This window comes from Trachemys scripta, chromosome 3 (assembly GCF_013100865.1).
Source record: "Trachemys scripta elegans isolate TJP31775 chromosome 3, CAS_Tse_1.0, whole genome shotgun sequence".
In the NCBI taxonomy this organism is placed as follows: domain Eukaryota; kingdom Metazoa; phylum Chordata; order Testudines; family Emydidae; genus Trachemys; species Trachemys scripta.
In genome coordinates, this window is record NC_048300.1 from 197,530,088 (window position 1) to 197,551,101 (window position 21,014).

The window sequence follows — 21,014 nt, forward strand, 5'->3', positions numbered from 1 at the left end:
CTGAGCCCATCCCCCCACAGCCCTGACCCACAGCTCCGAGCCCAGCCCCTCTGAGCCAGGCACCCCCCTGAACCCATCCCCCCACAGCCCTGACCCCTAGCTCCGAGCCGGGCACCCCCCGACCCAGAGCCCAGCTCCCCACCCAGACCTGGGCAACAGCAGCACCACCCCCAGGCAGCAACAGCCCATTGGCACCAACCATCACCCAGCGACAGCCCATTATGTAATTGCAAAAGTATATATATCATTAAAGCATTTAATGTTTTTAAATAATGTATTTTGTGTATTTTCAAATTATTAAAAATTAATTTTTAATGTATTTCACTGGTTATTTTTTACATTTCCAAATACACATTACTATAGTATTGCAACTTTTTTTTTTATGGAAGGGGCCCCCTGAAATTGCTTTGCCCCAGACCCCCTGAATCCTCTGGGCGGCCCTGAGTGTCCTTTCCAAGTTGCTCCTCCCTGCTGTGCAGGGCCTCAAATGGCTGGACTGCGTTACTCAGGAGATCACACTGGTCCCTTCTGGTCTTAACATCTGTCAGTCGTCTACTTCTCTCATCCGCCCTCCCATCATGTACAAATCCTGCTGTTTCCTTCTTCACCATCAATGGCCCGGCCCTTCCTCTCTGGCCTCCTCAACCCCTACACTTCCTAGCCTGTCACTGGGAGCAGAGCACGTCTCACGCACACACACACACGGTCTGCATCCCCCTTCCCTGTAACAGACTTCAGCCTCACTGCATTTGGGCCAGGATGTGGTTATTCACTCAGCCAAGGAGCCGAGTTACCATCTACATATATTGCCCTCTCTCTCAGACAGGGAGCAGTAATTTTGGGTGCCGAATTCAAGACACCTTCAAGGGGCCTGATTTTCAGAAGTGCTGAGCCCTTTGGAAAAAAGTCAGACCGCTACTATAATGTGTCTCAACCACTAGTCACCTTGGCCATTACTTGTTCCCAGGCAGCAGCCCATTAACGAGCACAGACACGAGAAAGCCACTTCTGTAACATGCCAAGCCGGCGCACTCGCTGTTTTCTGTGCTGGCCTTACAGCCCTTTCGGTCACCCCTAGGGAGACACATTCTAACTTCTCTTCATTAAAACTTGCTTAGCTGTTTTGGAAAAAGTCGTCAGGTCTATAATCTCCCGGGAAGGCCCCGGGGGAAAGGAACTTCTTGAGCAGTTCTGCCCCAAGCTACACACTGTGCTACGCTGAACACAGAGTCTAGGGGGCCAAGTCTATGCTGACACAACTCCACGGAAAGGCGTCGCACCCATTTACACTAGGTCCAGATACAAACAACTCCAGGCACAAATTCAGATTATACTCACTTCTATAGAACTGGTCGAGCCAACAGAGAACATCAAGTATGTTGAGTGCAAATAAACTGTAAGTTCTCAAATAGCAAAAACCACTGGTGAGGGTCCTACAACCCCACAGCTGGCCCGTTTTCCTCGATCCTGGTGACCAATAATAATCCTATCCACCCCTCAAGCACCTCCCTTCACAGGATCTCACAGCCCCATACAAACACTAAGGATGTAATCCCTTAGCCCCTCCATGGGGTGGGGGAATAATATATGGAAATATACCTATCTCATAGAGCTGGAAGGGACCCTGAAAGGTCATCAAGTCCAGCTCCCTGCCTTCACTAGCAGGACCAAGTACTGATTTTGCCCCAGATCCCTAAGTGGCCCCCTCAAGGATTGAACTCACAACCCTGGGTTTAGCAGGCCAATGCTCAAACCAGTGAGCTATCCCTCACCATGGAATCATCTCTGTGTTACAGTTGGGGAAGCACATGCAGAGAAAGGAAGTGACTTGTGGGATTTAAGCTTAGATCTCCCAAGTTCCAGCCCTGGGCTTCAACTCCAAGAGCATCCTTGGTTAAGCATTCTAGATGACAGACATGTCTATGGGAGCCCCAGGCCTGGGAAAGAACAAGGAGTAATGGTCTCAAGTTGCAGTGGGGGAGGTTTAGGTTGGATATTAGGAAACACTATTTCACTAGGAGGGTGGTGAAGTACTGGAATGGGTTACCTAGGGAGGTGGTGGAATCTCCTTCCTTAGTGGTTTTTAAGGTCAGGCTTGACAAAGCCCTGGCTGGGATGATTTAGTTGGGGATTGGTCCTGCTTTGAGCAGGGGGTTGGACTAGATGACATCCTGAGGTCTCTTCCAACCCTGCTATTCTATGATTCTATGAAAGGTAAGGATGGCTGTTGAATACAACAGGCTAACCTGTCATTAGCCCTGCCGTGATTGGGAGGCATCTCACTGGGGCTGCAGGAATCCTCGGTCTGTGGAAGAGATGGATAGGCACAAATGCTGACACCTCACCAAGGTCACAGGTCAACATGAACCGCACAAATCCTTAGTGGACACATCGCCACATTTAAAAACAATGCTCAATTCAGTACCATTGGCACGTCTGCTCAGGAGAGACCCAGGAATGGAACAGCAGTGAGGCAGCAGGTAATCATCGAGGAGCATCGGCAGAGCCCAGAGCTCAAATAGCAGAGAGGCTGCAGGTTGGGATCGAGGGGCACCAGCAAAGCTATGGGTGGCAAGCACAGAACTGGAATAGTGGAGGTCAGGATTGAGGGCCATTTGCAGAGCTGTCTGTGAGGAGCCCAGGGCTGGACTAGCAGGGAGCTGCATTACTGGATTGATGTGCATTGGCACAGCTGAATAATGCAAACTCTGGTACAATTTCTGTCACCCACCCCTACCACTGCTCAGAAGAAGAGCGGGATGGTTCCACCCTGTTTACAGCCTGCACCGCCATTGCATTCCGTATCACTCCTGGGCTGGGGCACACGGAAGGGACACAGACAAGAAGGATGAGTCATTTCAACGACCAGAGATGGGGAAGCTCCTTTTGAAGCGATGGAACCGGTCCCTGGCTTTCCCTTTAGCGCACTGGGAAAGGAAACACTCATGATTCTCAGGAAACCCTGATCTCCCACCCTCTCTGGCTCACTCCTTGCACATATGGGGGGAGGGATAGCTCAGTGGTTTGAGCATTGGCCTGCTAAACCCAGGATTGTGAGTTCAATCCTTGAGGGGGCCATTTAGGGAACTGGGGTAAAAATCTGTCTGGGAATTGGTCCTGCTTTGAGCAGGGGGTTGGACTAGATGACCTTCTGAGGTCCCTTCCAACCCTGATATTCTATGATTCTATGATTAGCCCCCCAACGGGGACCCCCACTGCTGCCTAGCACATTCCTTGCAATTACTGTCAAGCCATAGGAATTAGCACAGTGCATAAAACAATGGTCCATTTAGTCCAGTTGCCTGTCCCCATCAGCCGCTAATGTCGGATCACCCCTTCCTGCAACACTGTCCCAGAGGGATAAGGGGGAATTCCTACATGACCCTCACTGTCAATCAGATGACACCTTGAGCCATGGGGACTGGCTAACCCTCCTCATTCATCCTTGCTAGCTTCACTGCATCTTCCAGTGTTATTCAGTGATGTGCCAGGCCCCCTTCTGAAATGCACTGAGCTTTGCCTCTGCATGGAAAACAGTGTCGTGAAAGCCCAGCCCTCTCCAGCAGGTCAGACCCTTGGGAAGAGGTGAAGGCTCCAGCACTTTGCTGCTTCAAAGAGAAATCCACCCACACTTGCAAAATGCAGCCGTCATGCTGGATCAGGGGGGAGGAGGGAGAGCAGAAGTCATGCCAAACTCTCTACAGCAGCTCCTAGAGTGCAGCTTTGCAGATTTCCTTTCCCACCCTCAAACAAATCCACTGGGTCCCTGTTCATTTCAGGAGCCGGCTCCTTGTTTTTAAGGCCCTCTGTGGACTTTCTTTGGACAACCTCATGAAGCAAGGTCCAGATACTGATCCCTTATGGAGCTCCTGGCAGCATGCAGGAGCCATATGGGGGCAGAGCAGTGGAATTCCCCCAGTGCAGGGACTGCTGCGTTGGGCCCTATGCTGCCCCACCTCACAGCCTGGGTATATTGGAATGGGAGGTAGAAGAGGCACAATGTTCTGCTCCAGCTACCTTGAGCTGCACAACAACCCAAAGGCAGCCAAGAGATGCTCTGACATGCATCCTCCCAGCCCCACAGCAGCCCAAAATCTTGGTGACACAAAACCACCACTGCCCCCTATCCGTCAGGCTGTCCCTCCTGTGCTGTGCTTCTTGAGAGCCTAGCTCCCAGCCTCATACCTAATACCCCATCCATTCATTCAGCACCAGCCTCCTCTATGATCCTCCACAGCATCACCACTGGTGCAGGAATCTTCTTAGCAGCACCCGCCTTCTGGTGCCGCCTCTTTGCCGCAGAGAGGCTTCGAACAGATTTCAAAACATCCCTCCTCCTCCCTCACCTCAATCTCTTGCTCTCTCGGTTATTTATTGCTGCACACCTCGGGTGTGTAGCCAGCCCAGAGGCCAAAGGCCAACTGCCTATTAACGCACACCCTGGCATGGCTCATTGCTATCAGAGCAGGGATCATTAACTCTGAAGTGCAGTTCCGCTCCGAAGAGTATGTAAAAATAGCCCCTTCTCACTCCCCAGATCTTGATTCCCACTTGTATCCGTCAGTCTTGGGTGACCCAGGTAAGTTTTTACTGCTTTCTTGTCTCCATTAACCCTGCAGAGACAGCCCAGCTCTAGGAGTGAACTGGCCTCTGTTCCTTCTGGTGCAGCCACAGAATTGCTTACTAAGTTCCAATCAGTTACACTTGTTCAAACACATGGCAGGCACAGAGATCACTGAGGGCTTCATTTGAAGACACCGGGAGTCACTGAGGCTTTGTCTAGACTAGGAGTGATGTTACTTAACACATCTTACTAGCACATGCCTAGCACAGAGAAGATGCTAAGTCAGAGTTCCATGTCTAGACTCTTCAAATGTGATTGCTTATAAGTTCTAACACAACACTTTTTATCCTCACCTAGGCAAAACACAAGGGCATAATTTAACCTGGTAGGTGATGGTGCAGGAGAAGTAAAGAACCCAGCTTGACACTCAGATCCCAGGGGAGTTGGGAGAACTTCTTGTTTGGGAATAAAACCGTCTTACTTTTAAAGAGATCCTATTTGCTCTGGAGTCACTGACATGCAATAAACACTGAGTGCCACATAGGGTGACCAGATAGCAAGTGTGAAAAACGGGGACACTTTTTTTTTGGAGGAGAAGGAAGGGGATATAGTTGCCATATAATACAAAGCCCCTGATATTAGAATAGTCCCAATAATACTGGGACATCGGGTTACCTGAGGGCCGTAGCAGCATCTTTGCAGAGTTACTTTTCAGAGCAGAGCTGCACTTGAATAATAAAAAAATCCACAAAAACAAAAACACACTCTTTTGGTGGGATGATGCAATGTTTCCTTCCACTCTGACAAATAGTTCCTACCAAGAGCATAAGTGAAATAGCAGTGGGAAGGCTAGAAATGCCTCATCTCTAAAAGTTTGAACCTATTCACACTGGAAAACATAATCTCAAATATACATACAAAATGATGGATCTAAATTAACTGTCACCACTCAAGAAAGAGATCTTTGAGTCATTGTGGATAGTTCTTTGAAAACATCTGCTCAATGTGCAGCAGCAGTCAAAAACGCTAACAGAATGTTAGGAACCATTAGGAAAGGTAATAATAAGGTACAGAAAGATAATAAAACAGAAAATATCATAATGCCACTATATAAATCCACAGTACACCCACACCTTGAATACTGCATGCAGCTCTGGTGGCCCCATCTCAAAAATATATTTATATTAGAAGTGGGAAAAGTGCAGAGAAGGTCAACAAAAATCATTAGGGGTATGGAACAGCTTCCATATGAGGAGAGTTTAAAAAGACTGGAACTGTTCAGCTTGGAAAAGAGGCGACCAAGGCAGGGGATATGAGAGAGGTCTATAAAATCAGGACTGGTGTGGAGAAAGTAAGTGTTATTTATCCCTTCACATGAGAACCAGGGGTCACCCAAGGAAAGTAATAGGCAGCAGGTTTAAAACAAACAAAAGGAAGTATTTCTTCACAAAATGCATAGTCAACCTGTGAGATGTTGTGAAGGCCAAAACTATAACAGGGTTCAAAAAAGAACTAGATAAGTTCATGGAGGGCAGGTCCATCCATGACTATTAGCCAAGCTGGTCAGGGACAAACCCCATGACCTGGGCGTCCTAAGCCTCTAGCTGCCAGACGCTAGGAGTGGACATCAGGGGATGGATCACTCAATAATTGCCTGTCCCGTTCATTCCCTCCGGGGCACCTGGCATTAGCCACTGTCGGAAGACAGGATACTGGGCTAGAAGGACCGTTGGTCTGACCCAGTCTGGCTGTTCTTGTGTTATGTTCTTATTCCTCTTATTCATTTTTAAACATTGCTTTAGATACCCCGCTTGCCCGACAGCCACTCATGTTCTATTATAAACACTAACCTGGGATTACTGAACAGCTCCTGCCCTAACATGGAGTCAAAGGTGGTGCAAAGAGCCACCAACTTCTGTGGACTCGGGACCCTGGCCAATTAAGAGGAAGGAGACATTTAAAAATTATCTTCTCCTTCAGCTCCCCCCCAAAAGCTGACCCTCTACCCCTTTCTTTTTGCAGCCTGCCCTAATCTTTGTCCACTACCTTGTCCCTTTGGGCGTAGGGATATTGTGTGTGCTGTGGTCCCTGGGGCACAGGGAAACAGTGTGTGTGGTGGTGATTAGGTCTCAGCTCCTCACCCATGGGAGCGGGTGCACAGTTGTGACAGCATCGAGGCAGCCACTCAGAACATGGAGTTGTACAGTCAGGCCAGTAATGGTCTGAGCTCAGGGCTATGAGCACCCAAGTCCTTACCCCAACTCTGCCATGGGCTCCCCAGGACCTTGGCCAAGTCACTTGACCTCTCCGTGCCTCAGTTTCCCCACCCATACCAGGGGATAAGTTACTTGTCTCCTTTCCAGGGGCGCTGTGAGGATTAAGGAGTTGGTGTTTGTCAAGCCCTGTAAAATGCTGAGTATTCGTAGGCGTCTTTAGCTTTACTAAGTAGCCCCAGAGATTCAAGCACAAGTGGCCAATTAGTCAGGACAGCAGATTTTACACATGCTCCCTTCCCCTATTCCACCATACTCTCCCCGTAGCAGCCTCTCCAGTGCTGGGTTTCTCCCCCCACCCCACACAGCTGGTCTCTCTCCCTTCTGGAAGAGGAAACACCAAGAGTCCCTTCCAGGCTGGAGAGGGAAAGGACCAGGTCACAAAACCCAAGACTCAGCAGCAAGGGCTCCTGCCAGCCCCCCCAGGCAATAAGGGGCTGCTAACATGAAGAGAGGTCAGGGTGGGGAAAACAGGGTGTTTAAAGCAAGCAGTGTCCCTTCTCCTCGAAGCTGGGGGCAGTTTCTCAGGCTTCCCCTCTGGACAGGTAGGCCAGTTCCATCCTTAGCTGGGGCCCAGAGACAAAGTCTAATTCCCCCCTTCTGCCAGGGGAGAACAACAAATGGCTGCTCCTTGGCAAACCCAGGAGTGTCCATGATCCCCCTGGCATCAGGGAACTGCTCCCAAATCTTCCCAGAGCAGGAGAGGAAAGCACAGCGCCAGAAACACACAGCCCTACCCAACCCCACTTAGTATAGATGCCCCTTACAAAGACACAGGCCAAAGCACCAGCAAGGATGGAACCCATGATCTTCAGCACCAAAAATAAGCCCCCAGGCACTGCCTGAGCTATGGGAGATCTTTAACTATCGGTCACAGGATGCTAGCTATGGTTGTTGGCACTGGAGCGAGGTGTGAGCACACGGAGCAGGCCAGGGTCTCATGCTCTGCAGTATCTGAGCACCTCACAATCTTAGTGTATTTATCCTACCAGCCCCCTTGCAAGGTGAGGCAGGGCCATTATTTCCATGCTCCGGATGGGGAATAAGGCACAGAAGGGTCAAGTGTCTTGCCCAGGGTCACAAGAAGCACTTGGCAGAGCAGGGAATTGACCCTGGCTCTCCCGTGTCCCAGACTAGCAGCACCCCGACCATCCTCTCTGCATACATCTGCACACACCCCATCACAGTCCCAAACGCCAAGCCCCGTCCACTTTTGCCGTCACATGGCATTTCCAAGCATGCACACGCTATTAGCACATTATTGCTCTGACAGCACTCTGGGTGCTTCTACACTGCATTGTAAACGTGGCTCTGTCTCAGGTTTGAGCCCAAATCGCTCTACTGTGCATCCACAAATCAGTCCGACTCGGCAGCAAACACTCAGGACCCAGGTCCCCCTGAGCCCAACTCCTACTGTGACTCAGGTCCAAACCCTGTTGTTTTGCAGTGTGGACGCAGCCCCAGCTTGGAACATTGGCGTAGTGCAGCGTGGATGCACCAGCATGGCTCTGAGCCCCGGGTCCAACTGCTGTAAACCCGGGTTTTACAGTGTAGTGTGGACACTCAAGCCCAGGCTTGGAAACACCGTGTCCACAATCGTGGGTCCCACAGACCCGGGATTACAGTGCAGTGTAGACGTACCCTCAGCTCTAACCAGGACAGGGATACTGTGCTAAGTGATGTCCAGACCCAGTGACCATAAGGGCGAAGCAAAGAGGTCCAGGCTGACTCCCAGAGCCGTGGTGCAGAGGAGGCAGCCAGGGGGGCACAGAACCCACCCGTCTCCTTTCAGAGGGAGCCAATCTGCCCTGGAGCCGGTGAGACACCACACAAGTGGCAGCTCACGCTGAAAGGTCCACAGAGTTGGTTTTCCCACCAGTACCGCTCAGGAAGGAGGGGATGGGGGATTCCCAACGAGAGGGAAACCCCCTCAGCAGAGACTCCTAGGAGAGGGAGAGAGAAAATTCTGGGGGTGGCAGGGGCACAACCATCCAAACGCCGGCCACTTGCTATTTTAAACAACTCCCCCGTGTTGTCATGACAACTAACTGTTCTAAGGAGGCTGCGTCTGCTCAGAAGGCCCCCACAGTGTTCTGCAAGCACCAGAGATGCACAAAATCCACCCCTCCAAGGGAGCTTCTCACGTGCACTTATTATTATTCAGGATCTGAACCCAGAGATCCTCAGCCCGGAAATGAACCGCTGCAGAGAGAGGGGCCCAGGCTGGGCTGGGCTGGCGGAGTCCTTTCAGGTCACCTTAGCAAGATGGAATTTCCCCCTCCCCCAGGGTCTCCTTTCCCCATGCCAACCATGCCTCTGCTCTGGGGTTTCTGTGCTTTGTCTCATGACAATGGAGCTACAATGATTTACATCACCTGGAGATCTGGCCTTTAGACTCCTCCTCAGCGGTGACTCCTGTACGATCATGTGTGGAAAACGTCCAGTGCGGCCCTTGCATTTGAGAAGGCCTTTCTCAGCATACGCCTAGCCCGACACGCATGGGGAGCAGGTTTGGACCGAGTCGCTCCCTTTCCCTGTTACAGAACTAAGGGGTCTAAATAAGTTTGAGCCAAAGCACAGACTATTTGCTACCCTCATTCAGGGTTCTAAAAAGATAAATAAATCCCCGCTTCTTTTAATGAATGGAAAGTTTCATCAGACACAACCCCCAGCCTCCAACAAAGGGGGCTGCTATACGGCCAGCGTCCTAGAGGAGATCTCCTAGATCTGTTTTCCTCCTGGGTAAGAAGAGCGGCATTTCTAATCCTCCATCCTCTTGATCATGCCAAAGAGGAACGGAAGAACAAAGTTTAAAGCGAGTGGTGTCCTTCCTTCGAATCTGGTTCTTGTCCACTAGGAACCGGTTACAGACCACCAAATGGTCATTTCTGTCACTCACCACTGACTTGGGCTGGACTCACACCTGGGACCAAGAGGCAGAAGGCTCTGTGGCTCTTCCTTAATCCCCCCGCACTCCAATAAGGTTCTCTTAAGAACATCTGGAAGGGAGGTGGGGAGAATGAGAAAGAACAGCAGCGGGATTCAGTGGCCTTTCTACCACCGATCTCCTGACAGAAAGCAGGGAGCAGAGGGAACAGTTACACTGAGGAGGCGAGCAGAAGCAGCACTAACGCTAGAGACAGAAGCACCTGGAGAAAGAGGGTTACACTCCAGGCCTAGCCGCAGTGGAGGGGTTTTAGGACACCATTAGCTTAATCCCTGCTAACACCTTTAATTCAGCCCCAGCGGCGTTGTTGCACTGCCTATAGCTCAGGAGACAGGAAATTCCCTGCAGAGGCTGCCCAGGGCTTCACTTACTTAACGCTAAATGCAAACAATTAGCTAGAGCCGGCTTTAAAGAGAATGGGAGGAGAGACTAAAACACAAACAATCCCCAAGCTGAGAGACAGGAGCAGACGGGGAGAAAGAAACCAGGGTTAATAACCTCCCTGCTTCCATCACCACCATAGCGCTGGGAGAGCACAACGCCCTGCACAGGAGACACAGCCTAGCAGGACAGCCCTAGAGTCCCTGCCCCAAGGCGCTTGTAGCCTCCAGGCACCATGGGCCAGATCCTCAAATGGTGTAAACGGACCTCAGAAGCGCTGATTTACATCACCTGAAGAACTGGGACAAAATGTCTGTCCCCCAGACTTGGTTAGTTATAACCCTGTATTCCACACATGTTGTACTGGGGCCAGGGGATCTGAGCCATCTGAAGGCTGTCACCGGACTTGGGACACAGAGACCATCCCATCCACACTGCACCCCTGAACCGCTTTATAACCCGCTTTCCCTAGCACTGTAGGAGCGTAGATATGGCCAATAGGAACGTGTTTGTCATTGTCAATAGGCTCTCTGGGTCAGGTGGGATTTGGAGGAGAGGGAAGGAACCTGGTCTACTCCTGGAAGGCCATCCCAGTTATGGGAGGAAAGAAGGAACGAAGCTTCAAATGATATTCGTCAAGAGGAGCGGCCAGGAGAGGAGATTGGGAGCATCGCAGCAAGGGGAAGATGGAGGCAGAAGCAGATTTATGGAGAGCTTTGAAAGTTAGGAGACACTTGTGATTGTCGAAGAAACTGGGAACCCAGTAGAGAGAATCAAGAAGGGAAAGGATCTTAGAAGCGGCATTTGGATTGGCTGGAAAGGATGAGGTCATAGAATTCGAGGACACCAGGGTGGTATTTATTATTTATATTAACATAGCACTTTAAGGACAGGGGTCCCACTGTGCTAGGTGCTGTACAAACATATAGCAAACAGGCAGGCTCCGCCCTAAGAGCGGACATGGCGCTGTTGGCAAGAGCTGCTGCATTTTGGCAGCAGAGAGAAAAACTCAGGCCAAGATTTGCTATCCTAGTTGCTTACAATAAGACCTCTAAAAATCCATATTTAGGCACCTCATTAAGTGGCCTGGGAACTCTGGGGGCTCAGCAAGTGTGACTCAAGGCAGCATTGACTTCCTGAGAGTCTGCGGCGACATGTCTGAGAAGGGTGAACTCCTCCCCCCATTTATCGCAATGTTGGTGTTGACTCTGAAACCGAATAGTGACTGTTCCAAAGTCAACATTGTCAACTATTGGTGCTGATCATTTTAGCAAAAACATCCAGCTATTCTAGGATTGTGAATGGAGTCTGACTAGTGAATTGCCCCTTTGCCCCCTCCTTCCGAGCTGACCACTGAGGAACACAATCTACAGGTCCCACCCTCCATGCATGGCCTAGTCTCTGGGCCTGCCCCTAGAGGATGACAGTACACACTCAGAGGAGGCAGACAGTTCCAAGCCTCTAGTGTGGTATGGAAGAAGGCACAAAGACAAGAGAGCTCTGTGGGTCCCTCTGGTTATATTCCAGGGACTTTGCATCAGACAGGGACCAGGCTATTTGTATTATATAAAAGCCTCTACCACCCACCCCCTATGGTGAAACTGCCTCATCCCAAACTCCCCGTGAACTCAAGCTTTTGTGAGGTTTGACACTCATTCTCGCTTTTCTCTTCCATTCTGTTCCATTCCCCAGGACCTCCAGGCTGCTCTTGGGGCTACAAGCCCCTAGAGAGCATGAAAGAAGCCATGCTTGCCATATAAGAGACAGGATCCTATGACAGAGATTTGGAGAGCGTTTGACTTTCTCCTACCTCCTGGAAGTAGCTGGTTCTCATAACTGCAGGATCTATTTACCCTCACACCACCCCTATGAGGCAGGGCAGAGCTATTATGCCCATAAACACTTGGGAAACTGAGGCACGGAAACCACAGAGTGGTTTGCCCAAAGTCACCCCGGGAGTCTGTGGCAGAGCAGAAAATTGAAACCTGGTCTCCAGCTACTGACCTAACCACTGGGCCATCCAGTCCTCTCACTTTCTTACTGGAACCTAAACTCTGACCCCCTGCTGCGGTGAGTCATACAACGGCCTCTTTGTCAGCTTGATCGGGAGCAGAACTTCTTGGCTTTGCTCTTTATAGCCATCCAGCCTGGATTAGAACTGCTCCAGCAACACCCTATTAATAGCAACACCCTCCAGGAACCATACCAATGTCTTTAATAATAAAGCATATGTTTATTTCTGGACATAATGTTCCTCTTTTCCAGAGCGCAGAGACTCAGGCATGTCGAGTTGCCAAGGTTTTGCTGGCCCCGTACGCTCTATACGACAGAAACAATTAACACAGAGCACTGAAAGGCTGGTGCTGGGGTGGAGGGTTTGGTTTCAGCGGATGACACGGAATGGATCATCTCTTTACCTGGGATTCATAGTAATGTATTACAAGGGGAGGCCCATCGTGAACTCTCAGGCCTGGGGATCTGCTCCAATACCACCCTGCAGAACGGCTTAGCACAGGCAGAGTTAGCTACTATTAGCCGGTTCTACATTTGTGCCATGCACCCAGGGATGAGTTTATACTAGTGCAAATAGCAGCTCTGGCTATCTGCACTAGGAGTTTTCACTACACAGCAGCTGGTCACTCCTGGTAATCAGGGCAAATCCCCAGGGAATGACAAAGCCTTAAACCTCACGGGTTTGGCCACTTCTTCAAAGAGGCTGGAAACATGTGTTGTGGGTAGCCTGTCTTCACCCACACATCACACCCCTTTTACAGGCCTTGAGCCCTCCATTAGAGGCTAAGGTGGCTCTGCTGGGCCAGCCACTTTTCACAGGACAGTCATGCCCATTTGGAGACCACTGTCCTGAACTCTCTTCAGGGCACCACAATGATGTTGTGATGCCCTGACCATTGCTGGATGACCCTGCGCTTCAGACGTCCTGTGTGCTCTGATCACTGGATCTGCAACACCCACAAACACACGTGCAAAAGAGAGAAACAGAGAGAGCGGTGGTGCATTCCATCCATCATAGCACTGCGGAACCCGGGACAGAGCCGTGCTAAAGACACACTCTGATCTCAACATCATTACCTACCAAATTCACGGCCATGAAAGACACGTCACAGACTGTGAAAGCTGGTCTCTCCCCATGAAATCTGGTCGTTTGTGTGCTTTTACCCTATACTATACAGATTTCACGGGGGAGACCAGCGTTTCTCAAATTGGGGGTCCTTACTCAAAAGGGAGTTGCAGGGGGGGGGTCACAAGGTTATTTCAGGGGGGGAATCACAGTATTGCCACCCTTACTTCTGCGCTGCCTTCTGAGTTAGGCGGCCAGAGAGCAGTGGCTATTGGCCGGGTACCCAGCTCTGAAGGCAACACCCCACCAGCAGCAGTGCAGAAGTAAGGGTAGCAATACCACAACGTCACCTACAATAACCTTGTGACCCCCTACAACTCCCATTTGGGTCAGGATCCCTACAATTACAACACTGACATTTCAGATTTAAATAGCTGAAATCATGAAATTTATTATTTTTAAAATCCTATGACCGTGAAATTGACCAAAATGAACCGTGAATTTGGTAGGGCTCTAATCATTAGCACATCCACAGCCATGATGTAAACAACCCTACTCAAAGATAAGCGGTGCCCAAGAGGCTCCACTAACCTTGACAAAGGTAACATACTGCCTACTGGGCAAAACGGAGTAAAAATACCCACAACAAGCTGGATTACTACAGAACCCTTCAAAAATCCAGTGCACAGATATCTTACTACAGCCGAATGCGCAAAACACAGTCATTCTTCCCCTACACAAAATCCATGGGTACAAACCCATGGGGGTTTGGACTAGATGACCTCTTGAGGTCCCTTCCAACCCTGATATTCTATGATTAAACTGGAAATAAAAGCCAGGCCACAAAGGGCCCACAGGAAAGCTGAGGAGGAAAGAATTAGTAACTCATATGTGGGAGAAAAACTGACTATGAAAGACACTTTCTGCTTTGCAAAGAAGCTCTTGGAAATGGGTAGATGATTCCTGCTAAGAGGCAAGGAAGGGAAACAGTGTGTGACTTGGGAAGAAAGAAAAGTTTTGCAGAAACAGACTCATAATATGTGGCAGCTAGTACCAAATCTGCAATGGCCAGTGATACAAAACGGGCACATTAGAGGTGTGGGAAGGTTCTAGGATTTGTATTGTAGTTGTGGGGAGAAGGTCTTGTGATGAAGGCAGTGGACTGGGGCTCCTGAGATCTGGGTCCCCAGCTCTACCATGGATTCCTGCGTGCCCTGGGCAAGTCACTTACTCTCACTGTGCCTCAATTCTCTAGTTGTAAAATGGGGATAATAATCTATTTTGTCTGTTAAGACTGTAAGCTTTCAGGGGTAGAGACCATCCCTTACTGTTGATAGACCCTGGATCTCAGCCAGGGTCTCTATGTGCAAACAATGAGTATATATATTTTCACAGCTTTTTTTTTGTTTTTTATTGCCTCAAGGAGACATTTGTGGGTCTGAAGCACACACCAGGCGGCCCGATTTATTATTTTGGCTGCATAAATGGCATCCCATACAAACACTGAGCTCTTTGGCTCAGTCAAGTTCCCCAAGTTCAGGCCTACTCATGCCTATTGTGAAAGCCAAACCTAGACACAGACACTGGATATACTGTAAACACTTGATGCGTCATTTGTCGTCATGCTGATAAAGTTATTGACACTGAGGCAGGAAAGAGCTGGGGGGGCCTAGTGCATCGGTTAGTTTATACTTGCCCAGCGCAGATTTCTGTTAGCGGGATGGGATCTGGCCATACCTATCCTTTAGAGGGGAGTTGGAGATTTAATATAAAAACTGCCCCGATAAGCAGGTCCAAGGCAGTAAGAGAATGGTGAATGCTATTTTTTCAATTGCCTGGCATTGTGTCTAAAACGTCTTGGGCCAAATTCACTTCCTGATGTAAAAACCCCATTGACTTCACTGATGAATTTGTCCCCTGACGTTTACAGGCATCTAATGATCGTTAGCCCACTAGCTCTGTGCAACTCTTCCCTGGGCAAATGCTTGATGTACTGTATTGTATCTTGGCAGGCCTTGCCTAGATTGTCAGACCAATAAAGAACTGCTGGGCTGAACTGTTAAACAGGGAACAGTCTTGTATTGTGGTTTTTTAAAAAGGTGACAACACCCTCAGACATGCTCACACTTTTTCACACCCTGACTCTGCTCTGCTTCCAAAACTGCAATCTCACCCCTTGGTCTCTCTCACACAGCATCTCACATACACACACCAAGGCCCGGTTGTTTCCTCGGACATCCAAAGAGAACAGACGCACTAAAACATCTGTGGAAAACCTGCACCAAGAGGAGATAGCCCACGGAGTGCAACTCGCAACCAAATGCCCCCTTGCAAACCGTTGAGACCATTCAGGAACAGACGGAGCCTGTCTGGAAAAGGACGAAGGAGGAAAGCGTCACAGACATCAGATGCATGGACATGACTAGGTGGTGACTAAAGAAACAATAGAAATATAGATACAGGCTGTCTGCAAAAGTACCTGACTGAATTCTTCCCACTGAAAGAGTCACGGGGCGGTGGCTAGGCCTGGCGTGAGAGCATAGGCCGTTGCCATGCTTTGACCTGTGTATGGGTACAGAGGCAAAGCGGTTAGGGAACACAGTTGGGAGACATGGGGTGCTATTCTTTCCTCTGTCACTGACTCGCTGCCTGGCCTTGGTCAAGTCATGCAGCTGCTGTTTTCCCACCTGGAAAACAGGGATGATGATACTTACCCACCACTGTAAAGAGGGATGAGCTCCTCATGGCACTACCGAAGGGAAAAATATAGCCCTTGACTCCCACATCAGCCCATCCGGATTAGTACTGTTGCACTGGGAGCCTGATCCTGCTGAAGCCAATGAGCGCTGGATCTAGCCCATAGCAACCTGTACTCTTACAGCAGCTCCTAAAAGCTCACTGTCTGCTAAGAGCCGATGCAAAGCACTACACAAGGGAAGCCATTTGCAGTGCACAGTAACAGCAAGTTTCACTAGGCCTACAAACCCAGAACTATGCTACACGTTCTGGAGCACCATCTCCTGGCACCTTCTCTTGTAACTACCTATTTACCCGTATATAGAAGTAGGGCACTCTCGTCACACTGCCTTTGGCCTAAATATTCAACAGTGTCGAGTGAATTTGGGGGCTTAAAAGGAGCCTGATTTTCACATGGCGGGGGCGCAGCCTCTCTGACAATCAGACCCCTCTACGGGGTCACAGGTTGGGCACCTGAAGTCACCAATGGGTTTTGCAAATAAAGGTCTTTTTGAATAGTGGTGAAAGCAGCAGCGGCACTTCTCTGCAGAATACCCAACAGAGAGCGCTAAGTGGGCAGTGGACTGGAAGTCACCGCTGGTCCCATTGCAAACAGCGTTAGTAGGAATTGGCTCATCCATGAGCCGGAGACCAGCCTGGGTTGGAGCATCGCATCGCATCGCATCGCACACACACACACACACACCTCTCCTTTACAGAAACAGGTCGGGGTCACAGCCCGCTCCCACTGATCTAAAACGGCACAACGTCTAGTGGCTCCAGTGGCACCAGCATTTGGCCATTGGAATAGTGGCGGCCCGCTTCTCTGACGGAAGCTCCACCCCTGTGATAGATTAGAAGATGGGCGTGTCCTCTCACAGCAGGTCTGGCACAGTGGCTGCCCCACCCCAGCATGCAAACTCCATCCCTGCGTACAATAGTATTAGGGCATTTGTGTTTATATTTTCCTCTCAGCTGGTTTAATACCCCAGGCAGCCATTTGGGAGGCCAAAGCAGTGCGAGATCTGGGCTTCTCCTGGCATGTCTGTATGGCCACCATAAGAATTAAACATGCAAAAAAGGCACCAGACTGGGAGTGAGGGTTCTGCCCCCAACTCGGCCACCGACATACAGTGCCACCTTGGGCAAGTCACTTCCTTGCCCTGGCCTCTGTTTCCCCAGGTGTAGAATGGAGAGAAAGATACCTCCCCAGTTTGTGACACGCTTTGAGATCTTTGGATGACAAATACTATCCATATACACAAACGGACATTGGCACCCCAGACTATTCACTCTCTCCCCGATGGGATTGTTAAAATGCCCATCACCGTGATGGGCAGGTGCCTAAAGTTTAATACACAGGGCACAGTGGGCAGCCAGGAGGTGCTGAAGGAATAGTGGTATGACGTATACATGGCCCTGGCTACTGTTGCCAGTGGCTATTTTTGCTTTGGCAGGAGCTGAGGAACAGGAGGTGGTGTCTGATCATCTGAATAACCGGTGGGGAACCCCTTTTGGGGGATGGCCACCCACGGCTCAAGAACCACTGCTCTCTGGGCAACTAGACAGCCCCAAGGACAGAAATATTGTCCCCTTATCCCAGACCCAGGTGCACAAGGCTGGGAGTCTATGTAGATAAGGGCCATAGTGTTTAAATATCCCTAATGTGGGGAAGACGGACCCAAGGTCTGACCCAGTATTGCTGGCGATGCCATCGATGGCACATGCTCTTCTGGACCAAGCTTCCAGTTGTGGCCCACTTCAACATAAGCACAAACTGACTCACTCCCTCACCCCAGGAGTCTGCATTTCCCTGTACCCATCCCTGAAGGTCAGTTACGCGTGAAACATCTCCCTGGCCCAACCGACTCCCCGACATGATAGGCCCTCAAACCTCCTGCCCTTAGCAGGCCCCTTCCCGCTGGCCTACCTCTGCCTCAGGACACTGACTTCCCTTACCTGCCGTAGCAAGGCCTCTCCGTTGATGGAGTCCTGCTGCTGCTGAGCGATGGTGACCCCCAGCACCAGGGTGTGGATGCCGCAGGAGATGGCCGTGATGAGCACAATGGGCGTGAGGCGCAGGGGCAAGGTGATGAAGAAGGAGAAGACGAAGAAGGCCTGCCAGCCCACTGTGTCACTGGCCTCGTGGAAGTGGGAAAAGTTGAGGCCCAGGTAGCAGAATATCTGGGCAGCGATGAGAATCCAGAGGACATAGGGCAGGAACTTGCGGGAGATGCGGTCTGGCAGGAGCCCGTACTTGCATAGGACGAAGAGCAAGATATCGGCGGCCAGGCCCACGGAGGCCACCAGGATGGGGGCCAGCTTGTCGGTGGTGTAGACCACGGCACACATGACAATGACATAGCAGTCGAAGAGGGCAGCGAAGACCACCAGCACCAAGAGGGTCTCGTGGCGCTGCCGGCGGAAGTAAGTCTGGTAGAGGTTCTCCAGGGACTCGGGGGCGAAGGTGAGCCGCATGAAACGCGGCAGGCAGAGGCATGAGCCCGAGTTCCTCACTGTCACCTCATGGGTCCGGCCCACCCCACGTTCGGGGTCGGAGGGTAGGCTGACCGAGTAGTCGGCCGAGTACTCAGCCGAGTACTCCGGCTCAGAGAAGGCCCTGTTCCCGGGCATCCTGCCTGCCCACTTTTCCCAACCAACCCTTGGAGAACTGGCACCGTCTGCAGCCGACGGTTACACCAAAGGAGCTCCGGCTCCCATTTACCTCAGGGCAACCAACAGGCAAGGGCAAAGCCCAGCAATGGCATCTCAGTTCTCCCCCTCAGACCCACATCCTCCCCAACCCAGACGTTCCAGTTGGAAACCCAGGCTCCAAAGAGGGGAGCGTGCCAGTAGCCAACAGGGCACGTCCACGGCCTCCCCCTGCCCTGAAGCCTTCAACTGGCTGTCCTGTAACACCCCGACCCTTCCCACTCACACCCCTTTCAAATGTCACCAAAAATAAAATTAAATTTAAAAAACAATTGGCTGAGCTCCAAACAGAATCACGAGCTGCAACTAGCAACTCCAACTACCCAGCTCCCTCCAGCCGCTCCCTAGTCCCTGCGCTCTCGGAGGCTGCAATCAAAACAGCTTTTAGAATACAAAAAAGACATATAAATGTCTCACTGCCTCCTTAGTAGAGAAACCAGAATCGGGGTTGTCTCTCCCCCTTTCCCTCCCCAATTTTTTTCCACTTTGGTCTTCTCGGGACCCTCCGTCCCCAGCAACCATTTACAAATTGAAACCCAGGATGATATTCCTCAATGCACTAGGGTCTCAAGTCCCCAAATCACACCTGCTCCCCCCTCCATGTGGGGGCAAAGGAATAAATAGCATTGGCCGGCCATTCCATGCACCCTGCAGGTCTTTGATTCTCATCCAGCTGTTAAGGGGAAGGGAGGAAGATTTTGTTTGTATCCGGAGTCGCCAACAAATAAAAGGGGGGGAAGGACAGTCAGCAGAAGAGGCACTGATCTGTCAACCCTGCAGGCTCCAAACTGTTGCTTTCAGCTCCCCCATCAATCCAGGTAGCCCGTTCCCTGGCCTTGTTCTGGAGAAGGCCAGTTCTCCCCCCTCACCATCTCAGTGCTGACAGGAGGGTATGTGGGGGAAGAGCCTCTCAGCTTCTTTGGTTTAGGCCTTGTTGAAATTAAAGCAGGGCTGTGGGAAATGGTGGTCTCCTACCCTGGGAGAGCGAAGGCGTGGGCAGATCCTGGAAGCCCCACGACGCTGCTAGCATCCCCTACCAGTCACCAGTTTGCTCTGGCTTCTGTTTGCTCTCGGGCGAGCCCACGTCCTGCCTGGAGGAGAAGACGGATGGATGGCAGAGTCCAAACTAAACAGACGTCTCTTTAAGAGCCGAGCGTCTCTCTCAGCCGAAAACCCCATTCGGAGTCCATACTCTGCCTCTGAATTCTCTTCTCATCCATCTTCAGCGTCCCTCTTTTTGCATCCTCCTCCTCCTCCGCGCCCAGCAGCTGGTGTCTTGGGAGGCAGATGCCGTGCCTGTGTGTTTTTCCGTCTCTCTCTCTCTCTTCTCTGTTTTTTTTTTTTTGGTGACAATTCCCTTCTTCCCCTTGGAGCCCAACTGGGTGTCTTGTTGGAGCGTGTGCGCAGAGGTGGGTGGGTGGGAATCCGTCAAGCATAGACACCCAGCAGAAAAATGATGGAGGAGGAGGCAGAGGAGGAGGGGGAATGGGCGTAGCTTAAAATTATTGAAGAGAAAATAAAATCAAACAAGTGCATGGCTCGCGAACACACATGTGCCGCCTGCACGCACGCACGCACCCACCCATCCCAGGGCTCGGCTCCTGCTCTCTGCTAGGGACTCTCCCTGGCAAACCACCCCAGAGTTAAATGCCTGGCAGGGGAAAGAGGCGGTGGCGCTGGAAAGGAAAGCCAGGCTGCTCAGCGGATGACAACTTTGTTCTGCAGTCTGGGGGTGGGCTGCTCATGACAGTAAGGAGGGGGGCACGGGGAATATCCCCCCTCGGTCTGCGGAGGGGGAGAAGCCCCTTCCCCCAGAAGCAGGGTGCTGCCCAGGGGCAGAGGGCTAGCTACCAACGCTGGAAGCGAGCTCCTCCCAGCTGGCGGGCTGTGGCTGTAGGGGCGGGCTCGCTGCTGCAGGATAGGGGAGCTGCTGGGGGGGGACAAGGGCAGCTGCCGTTCCGCCTCAGCCGGGCAGGGGACCCCCGGGGCTGGGGGAGGGAGAAGTGTGAGCGGCTGCACGCCCCGCTCCTCCCCAGCAGCCCCCTTTCCCCGGGCCCACACGCCTGCTCCGGCCGCTCCCCGCTCGGCGGCCCCCGGGGCGGGTGCAGCTCCTGGCGGTGCTCGGGGCGGCGGCTGCTGCGGGCGCTCGCGGCGCCCCCCTCCCCGGGAAACTCCCCGCCCCGCGTGCGGGGCCGCGAGCGAGCAGGGCGCGCGCCCAGGGGCCTGCGCTGCGGCTTAAGGCAGCGCGCCGCGCAGGACGCGGGGCTGCACCACGCCACGCCTGGCAGCGGAGTGGGCGCTGGGAGATGCCTGGGGGAGGCG

General features: G+C 51.5%; 1 protein-coding gene across 2 annotated transcripts in view; it reads right to left on the minus strand.

The window, feature by feature from the left end:
* Positions 1-20,621, minus strand: part of ADCY3 (adenylate cyclase 3) — a 95,187-nt gene extending 74,566 nt beyond the window's left edge. Inside the window, exon 1 of one of the 2 annotated variants that reach the window (XM_034766775.1) lies at positions 17,940-20,621. In XM_034766775.1, coding sequence (XP_034622666.1) covers positions 17,940-18,614 — 675 coding nt within the window. In that variant the 5' untranslated portion in view covers positions 18,615-20,621. The remainder of the gene's footprint in view (positions 1-17,939) is intronic. The other variant, XM_034766774.1, reaches the window with a different exon arrangement.
* Positions 20,622-21,014: the final 393 nt, after the last annotated feature.